Genomic DNA, 9,401 nt, shown 5'->3' on the forward strand with positions numbered 1-9,401 from the left:
TCATTCTCCTTTATGTAGAGTCCTATTTTATTCCTTATTCCCTTGTATAGAATCTATTCTGTGCCATTGATTATCCTGATTGCTCTTTTGTATGGTCTTTAAAATATGAATACCAGACCTACAGAATTCAAGATGTGAATGATGTGGGTTTATACACTGATGTAGTGATAATTTCTGTTTCGTTCTCTGTTCTTTGCCCACTAATCAAAATTTTTGGCTGCTCTGGTATACTGACTTGATGGTTTTGTAGATACTGAAGTTTAAGATCTCTACTAAATGTAATTACACTTCTAAAATTTGCATGAATGGGATTGTGTTTTCTCACACAACTACATTACATTTACCAAAGTTAGTTTTGGTGATCTTGCCACTCAATATTACAACACACTTCAAGTGTGCTTTGTGACAAGCTTCCTTTTTACTATGCCAGATAGCCCAGTGTTGTCAGCAGATTCTGTCATCTTGCCCTTCATCCCCTTACTCTAATCCTCCATAATCTGAATAACAGTCTGTAAATTAAGTCCTAGTGGGAATCTGCTGGTGAGCTTCCTCCACTGGGAAAGCAGTTTATTTTTATTACCATTTTGTTGCTTTTATGTTATTATTTAGTAAGTATTTAATGCTGTAGGGACTTAACATTTGGTTCCATAGCAGCTTCATTTCTTTAAGAATTTTGAATGGGTCTTTTCCAGTACTGCCAATATCAGTAGACTACATCAAGTGCATCCTTCTTGTCTACATGCTCTTTGACTTCTTGAGAGAATTTGGATAATTCTTTGATGCATATCTTCTGTTTGCAAAGATGGTTTTACCCTCTTCCAGTATAACGTAGTTTATTTCCCAGTGTTCTAATTCTGCTCTTTGTTACAGTTTCCATCAGAGTACTACTGAGTACTATCAAGTACTACTTGATAGTTAGATCTCTACATTATCTGCAGAACCTTAATGATTGACATCATACATCCTAGCTTTTGTTCTCTGCTATTGATGTTAAGGGGAGAAAATGTTGATATAAAAAGGAATTTAATACCAACAAACTAACAAATATTTTTTTCTGTCTTAAGGTGGAGAAACAGAAAAGACTTGAAAGAATAAAGCAAAAACAGTCTCAACTACAAGAACTCATTCTACAGGTACAGTCAAGGTACTCTTGTCTATAGGGCAAGGTAACTGTATTCCTGTTGGTTTATCCCACTGAGGGAAGGGAAACTTAGAGTTGAATGTCAGGATAAAGGTGTAAGCAGTTCTAATTCAGCACTGTAGTTTGACTGGAACTGTGCTGTTGGCCATTGTTACTGGGGAAGCCAGCAACCTTCCATGAGTTATGTTGAATTATTTTGCAGTTTCAAGTATGTTTAAACAGAATTTATGCTGACAAGAGATGTAATTCACACTGTACTGTCTGAATTTTCCAATTCAGTTCTTGTCTCTAGCATGTTTTTCTGCGTTTGAGTCTGTAGATAATTACATGACTGTAGAGGTCATCTCCTAATGATGCTTTGTGTCTTGCCTTTCTCGGACTTTGCTGCCCCTGCTCTGCAAGTGGGCAGCAGAACTGCTATGAAGCAGTTGCTGAAATCATTCCCAGATTTCCCCTAATAAGCAGTAGCCTGTCCCCTAAGTCACTGTGCTGCTGGTTTACCAGAATGTTTCTCTTAGTAGCTGCATTGCTTACACCATAGGAATGAGAAAATGTCAGGGAGGGTGTGCAGAAACTTAAGTACAGACAGCTGTGGGACAGCAGTCTCAACAGCTGTCTGATTTATATCAGCTTCTGTGTTGACTTTGGATTTTGTTTTTCATTCCTGTTTATTTTGTTTGATTCTATGACCAGAAAAATTATTTTTTTCAGTTTGATGCCTTTCTGTAAGATTTTTAACTTCAGTTTTAATAGTTAACTTTTGCTCATCTTTAAAATACAAACATTTTTTTCTGAAAAGCAGTTTTGTTAAGATATGAGAGTAGAGTCACTAATCTTAGTTGAGTAATTCAGGAACCTAACATCAGATGTTCAAATCCCAAGCATTAACTGGTTTTTATCATAAAATTTCAGCAAAAATACAGTCTTAATCATTCATCTGTTCTTCTGGAGTGCAGTAGCTAGCAGGGAATAGTAAACAGAGTGGAAGTAGGATGCTGTATGAAAATTCCTTTTTCCAGTCATTGTTATCTCTTTGTACTGTCAAGGATCTGTCCTGATAATAGTTATTAGAATGTGCTGCTTTTTTTCTCAGTTAAGTTTTACTGTGTTGAATTTACAATACTATCATTTGTGTCTCTTCTTGCATCTTAACATGCGGGAATATGGTGAACACTCTATTCTTTTCTGCACTTACTTGCAGCCATTGCTGGTTTTCTTGACCTGACAGGATTTTTAAAATTTAATTCATACTTCCATATCACTCTTGCTTTTTCTAGCAAATTGCCTTCAAGAACCTTGTTCAGCGAAACCGTCAAGCAGAACAACAGGCAAATCGACCACCACCTTCAAATTCTGTCATCCATTTGCCATTTATCATTGTGAACACCAGCAAGAAAACAGTGATTGACTGTAGTATTTCAAATGACAAGTGAGTTTAACAAAGTTTGCTGTCTGGCTTTTTGGTACAACTAGGAATTTTATGTCCATACTAAAGTATTCATCTAGATTTGCTAAAAATGAAATAAAAATAAATTTACTCATGCCTTTTATAGATTGAGAACGTGCATTTCAGACAGGAAAAACTTATTAATGTTGAGTAGAAGCAGAGTTTTATAGAGCTTTTTAATAAACAGAATAATTGTACTCACATTTTATAACTCCTTTAAAACTTTTTAATCTAGACGTTTTAGAAGGAAGGTAAGACAGCATACTTTAACAAGTAATGCTTTCCTTTGGCTTTAAGGTGGTTAAATACAGCCAGCAGAATTGAAACTGAATTTTGCACTCAGAACTGCTGTTCTCTACTTCTGGTTGAAAAAGCTATGTTTTTCATCTAAATGAAAGCTGAGTGGCAGTGGTTTCTACTTGAACTGTTACCTTACAAGAAAAACTTAAGAATATCCAAAAAAATGACACAGTAGGCAGAGGAGAAGGGGATTAAAGAAAAAATTAATCAAACATGCAAAATATTTAATTAACACTCTGTATTTGTTAAACTTGTTAATGATTTACATAATGTGTATAGTTGCTGGTTTAGTCACTTGTGATGTATCACTAACACTGTTAAGCTTTTGAAATCATGCAATTCTTGAAACTGGAAAGGTAGTTAAAGTAATTGAAGCTAATTGAGACATTTTTCCTCTTCAGGTTTGAGTATCTATTTAATTTTGACAACACTTTTGAAATTCATGATGATATAGAAGTACTAAAACGAATGGGAATGGCTTGTGGGCTAGAATCTGGAAGCTGTTCAGCAGAGGACCTAAAAATTGCAAGGAGTTTGGTTCCTAAAGCTCTGGAACCATATGTGACAGGTTAGTTACTCCAAACAGAGTTGTTTTGTTTTCCTCCTTTTAATATGGGACTTAAGGAAAAAACATCAAAATATTTAAGATCAGTTAATTTCCACTAGTTCGTGGTGAAGATTTCCAACCAGTTGTCCAATATGTGTGCTTTTTAGTGTAACTTGAGGAACAAATAACATACAGAGATTCACAGAGGATGGGATGTTGCTCTTCCCAGAATTATGTTTTGCATTATACCATACAAACAGGTCTTTGCAGTGTGTAATTTTTTAAGAGAACAATGTTTATAGTTGATTCACTTGAAAAGGCAAAAGGTAATAAAGTGCAAACATGATAATGGCTTAATTTTACATTGCTTTATCATTTTCATTATGTAAGAATACTGAAGATGTCTGACTTTATCACTTCAGAATAAAATGGTTTCTAATGTATTTTGAATTTTGCTGTTCCGCTAACTTCTAGCTTTTTAATTATGCTATTTGGGAATAGTACATCAATATGTTCTGTTATTTTGGTTGTAGTACTTCTTTTCTGGAATTTAAAAGTATTAGGCATTTCCACTGAATTGGATGAATGTGTTTTAACGTGTCTTAGAAATATGTATTGTTTGTTTTACAGAAATGGCTCAGGGATCAATCAGCAGTGTATATGTCACATCTTCATCAGGTTCTGCATCAAATGGCACAAGATTTTCAGCCAGGTGAGATTAAAATACCAATTATTTTTCAAAGTCTGTGATCTCCAAAGAACATTAATCAGAGATTGAATACTTCATGAAACAAATTCTGTTCTGATTAAATGTGGTGTGGATATGTGTTTAGGTTTATTCTCAGACTTTGCTTTTACTTCAGTAGTTGTGATTCACAGCAGTGTCATTAAGGAGATCTTTTCTTATATAGTGGAAAATAATGTGTTAGGCTGGTGTTAATCTTGAATGTATTATTTTTGCTTAGCTTTGAGTCTGTGACAAGAAAACAGGTACTTCCCTAAAGATAAAATTTGGACAAGATTATTCTCCCTTGGTGTCATTAGTGTCTTAAGTTAAAAACATATTTTGATATTTGAATTTTAAACAGCATCAGAAGCTGGTAGAGTAATAACCTCTAACTTTTATTTAACTTTGTATGGACATACGTAATTTCTGAACATAACTATTATTTTTGTCTTGCTGTGTAAGACACTTTTTCTTAAATTGTCACTACTCTAGCTTTTTGCTGTTGCATTAATCAAAAAGATGCCCATCTGTGAGCGCTTCTAGGTTGTAAAATGAGTGGGATATCATTGAAATGTTCAACATTGTTAAAAAATATTAAAACGGAGCAAGCTGATTAGCTGAACAAATTATCTGCAAAAGTTTTCATTTTACCAGTTGTTTCTGTTTTGTCCAGATATGTAACCTTATCTGAAAAGTTGTTAAACTTACGTTGTGCATGTCACACAACTAAGCCAATCTGGGTGATTTTAAAATCACAGGATGGTTTGGGTTGGAAGGAATCATCTAGTCCAGCCCAACTCAGTGGGCAGGGATGTCTTTCAGTATATGAAGTTGTTCAAAGCTGAAAAGGCTGCAGTAAGTTCTCCTCAGAGCCTTCTCTTCTCCAGGCTGAACACCCCCAACTCTCTCAGCCTTTCTCTGTAGGAGAGGTGATCCAGTCCTCTGACCATGTTAGTGGTCCTCTTCTGGATCTGCTCAAACAGATCCATGTCCTTCGTGTACTGGGGATCTCAGAACTGGACACAGTACTCCAGGTGCAGTCTCACCAGAGCAGAATAGAGGGGAGAATCATACTACTTTTGGTGCAGCCCAGGATATGGTTGGCTTTCTGGGCTGCACATGCACATTGCCAGCTCATCTGATTTTTGGTACACCACTGTCCCACATCCTTCTCCACAGGGCTGCTCTCAATCCTCTCATCCCCCAGTCTGTATTGATACTGGGGTTGCAGTACAGTAGAAAACCGAAGATGTTTTGATTTGTTGTTTAGTTTAGCTTTGGTTTGTTGTTTTATTGTTGTGGTTTGTTTTTTTTTCTTACTCTAGAAAAGAAAAGCATAACGGAAATAAAACCATTTCAAGCTAAAAATACAGCACATGTAGCAATGTTTGACATATAATAAGAAGGAATTAAAGAGAAGCTGTTAATTCCCTGATTTTCCAAGTCCTTAAATCAAGATTAGTGCTTCTGAAAGGCATGATTCACTTGTGACGCAAGTGTCCAGTGCTCCATAAAAATATTAAGGGCTTAGGTAGCTGTGTAGCCTTTAGCACTAAACATTCTTTAGAAGAAACCTGGAAAGCATACTTGTAAAGCATCTATGAAAGGATTTTATCTTTATATTAAACCTAAGGGAAGAACTATAAATAAAACCATTTCAGAATTACTTCAACTCACTTTTTGAGAAACATCTTAGACACATACGTTACAGTTTATGAAGCAGCAGTGACATTAAAGAAATGGAATAGATACATGATTAAATTTAAGAGCACAACAAAATGGGAAAAATCATTAGGCAATGCCAACTGGCCTCTTTTTTTTTCTTTTTTCCCCCCAGTGAGTTTTCCAATGGTGGAGATGGGATGTTGGCTACAAGTTCTAATGGATCTCAGTACAGTGGCTCCAGAGTTGAAACACCAGTTTCTTATGTTGGGGATGACGATGATGACGACGACGATTTTAATGAAAATGATGATGACGACTGATGCCCTTTGCTTGTAGACTATTTTTTGTTAAAATTCAGCAAGCTTCAGGAATAAATTGTTCTAGGGAGAAGTGTCTCAAATTACTTTGCCCCATCCCTCGAGGAGAATATTGGTAAGCAGTTCTGAGTTTAGAAATTGCACCTCTGATAAGCAAACAAGGATTGTTTTATGTAGGATATTTTTAAATGTGGTGTGGATGTGTGTTTTTGATACCAGTGTGTTAATGCAGAGCCTTTATTTACTCTTGTTTTAGGGGTTTTTGGTTTGTTGGTTGGTTTTTTGTTTGTTTGTTTTTTTTACTTGAAGGAAAATGGATTTTGCCCCAAATGTTCTTGCAAAGTTTGCTAAAGAAAATGTAGACACATCATTGAGAAATAAAATGCTATCCTTCTGTGGAAAATGAATACACTGAATGGCAAGTTATTTGGAGTGTATTTTGATTATGCCACTTTTTGAGGGATAGTGAGCTAATGTAGTAGTGTTTTTTGTTAATTACGCAGTGTCCAAAGAACCAAACAAGAAAGATACGTCCTACTTTTTTACGTGTTAAATTCCAGAAATGTTGTTGTGAACTTACTTTCCCTTAAATTATATCTAACATTATGATTCCATCAAGTTTATATGCTTTTCACTGTATGTTGGAACATACGAATTTCAAAGTTTTTGGCAAATGTTTACTGCCAGTTGGTGCAGCTATATAAAATGTCTTGAAGGTTTGGAATGATTTATTGCTTATGGTAAAATTTGCCTGATTTCTTACAGGCAGACTTTGGAAACTTTTTATTATATAGTTGTTTACATACTTATAAGTCTATCATATAAAGACATGTACTGAAACAAATGTTTGTATTTGTTTCATAAGCATCTTCCTGTAATCTATTATAAAGTTGAAATTAAATATAGAGAATGTTTTAAGTTTTCTAACTCAAAATTTGTCAATCATTTTTAATAGCTCATTTTTATAAAAGGAATTCAGGGCAGGTGGTAGTCTTTTTAAATTTATTCACAAACAATTAACTGCACAAATACTGTCAGCTGCCTATTCTAAGACAGTAGTCTTTTTATTGAAACACAAATAAACTTTTCTGTAATATTTTATGGAATATAAAGAGACTATAATTGTTTGACTTGTTTAACCTTGGCACTGTTAGTTTTTATTAATAAAACGCGCATGGGCATTTTTAACAAGCTCTGTTGTTTTTCTAATTTTAGGGTTGTTTTAGAACATTTCGCTTCCTTTTGTCTGAAGACCTAGAATTAGCTGTCTCAGGATGCGGCATATGCACCACAGAGGACCCAGTTTTTGTGCACTGTTGTAGTAATTTGTCCTTATAGCTCTTGGTAACTTAGGATAAAAAAAGCAGTATCTCACCCTGTATACTGTCTTCTTTCACATCTCCTGTTGCTCTTTGGAGTCTCAGGCCAATCTTAGTACTCCAATCTAGCTTCTCTGTTAAAAGTCCCTTTCTTACTACTCTAACTTTTCATCTCATATTCCTCTGTCCTGGCTTTCTGTCATATATTTCCATGTGCTTAAAACAGGTCTTCATCTGCTTCCTCTATACTTCTGCCTTAAACCTTTTTTTGTTAGATCACATCCTCTGCTCTCACCTGAAAGCACAGGTTACCAAACAGGCTCAGTCACTCTGCAGGCTGCTGTCAGAGTCGATTTGTTGCCTGCGCAAACTCCAGGGAGTCACCGCAAAGACAACTTGCGGTTTGATAACTGTCTGTGGTAAGGGCTTCTGGATGCACTTGAACCCTGTGGTAGATATTAAGTGTGTTACATGGTTTTACTCTTAAGGGATTATGCTTTGACAAATCTGTAGTAAGGGGATGTGGGTGCTTACTACAGAGCAGTTGGTACACAGTGAATGTTTTCTAATTGTATCTAACACTGTAATATGAGTGAACCAAGCAAATTACTTAAGTTTTGTGAGCTAATTGAATGCTTTGCTTCTCACTGAAGAGGTCATCCTTTGCAATGCTAATGCTAGAAGCAAGGTTCCTGTTGCACTTGAGTCAGCTGATTGAAAATATCTTTGCTGTTGAGTAGCAGTTTCATCTGCAGAGTCCAACAACAGTAATCAAGGAACTTTTGAGTCCAAGGTGGTTATTCCAGTTTTCCCTTAGGTTCTAAATCTCCACCAAATGATCCAAAGTTTACCTGCAGAGTAAGTATAGGGGTGTTGAGATAAGGAAAGCTGAATGCATCTGATAGTTTCCTTTTGGTTCTTATTAGTGGAATGGACCTCAGGTGAGACAGGGTCACAGTGAGACTGAAAGTAAGACAAAACATACATTTCAAAAGACATTTATTTCTTTGCATTTGGTTGCTTATGGATCTATGAAATAGAATTTGAGACTTTAAACAAGCAGCATTGCAGTGGCTTGGGGTAATGAATCTAAATTCCCTTTTTTTCTGGAGATCTTTCTAGTAAAGGCAAGAATCAACAACTAGAAAAAGTCTATTGCTGCTTTAATTACTTGCTAAAAATTCCAGTAGTTACCTGGTCATAGTGTTTAGGTGAAAGAAGAGGGAGGAAAAGAAAGGTAAGAGAGCAACGGTGAGGGAGGGGATAGAAGAGAGGAAAGAGAGACTTGAAGAAATCATTGGAGGAGGTGCGTGGTTGGAAGGATGAGAAACAACACACACAAGCTGAAACAAAAGCATTTCTGACTTGGTTTCAGAAAGAACCTAGACAAGCTGTGGAACAGGTTGCCCAGAGAGGTTGTGTTGACTCCATCCTTAGGGTTTTCAAGACCAGACAGGAAAAAGCCCTGGGCAATGTAGTCTGACCTTATGTCTGATGATACTTTGAGCAGGAATCCAGCCTGAATTTCATATAGATTCCATAAGAGAGGAAAAGAATAAAAAAAATTACTAGAAAGCACCATCTATCCATATCATGAACTGAGCAACAAATTGGTAATTTGGCTTGCCTGTATGCCAAAGTCATCAGAAAAAGAATGGAAGCTCAGCTCATCTTCAGAAGCTGTCAAAAATTACCAAACCCCTATGATGGGAAAGGGAGATGGATGAGCAGGTTAGAGATGAAGACTGTCTTCCTTTAAGATGAGCTTTGTAAGAAGCAGAAATACAAGTGATGCTGAGAGCAGAATAAAGAAGGGCAACAACCAATATGCATGGACGTTGCCTATTTCCAACATTTGGTTACACTGGTAATTCTTTCCTGGTGTGATTATGGTTGTCACCTAGCTACATCTGCCTCACACAATTGGAGAGCTGCTGT

The 9,401-nt window shown here is 36.0% G+C and overlaps 1 protein-coding gene across 4 annotated transcripts in view; it reads left to right on the plus strand.

Annotated features, from left to right (window-relative positions):
• TFDP1 (transcription factor Dp-1) overlaps nt 1-7,335 on the plus strand; it is a 43,175-nt gene extending 35,840 nt beyond the window's left edge. For all 4 annotated transcript variants that reach the window (XM_051623762.1, XM_051623746.1, XM_051623772.1 and 1 more), the window contains exons 8-12: nt 1,065-1,133; nt 2,419-2,570; nt 3,290-3,456; nt 4,066-4,147; nt 6,000-7,335. In XM_051623762.1, the coding sequence (XP_051479722.1) occupies nt 1,065-1,133; nt 2,419-2,570; nt 3,290-3,456; nt 4,066-4,147; nt 6,000-6,147 (618 nt within the window). In that variant the 3' untranslated portion in view covers nt 6,148-7,335. The remainder of the gene's footprint in view (nt 1-1,064; nt 1,134-2,418; nt 2,571-3,289; nt 3,457-4,065; nt 4,148-5,999) is intronic.
• The last annotated feature ends 2,066 nt before the right edge of the window (nt 7,336-9,401 follow it).

The sequence above is a fragment of the Apus apus genome, chromosome 1 (genome assembly GCF_020740795.1).
Source record: "Apus apus isolate bApuApu2 chromosome 1, bApuApu2.pri.cur, whole genome shotgun sequence".
Lineage (NCBI taxonomy): Eukaryota > Metazoa > Chordata > Aves > Apodiformes > Apodidae > Apus > Apus apus.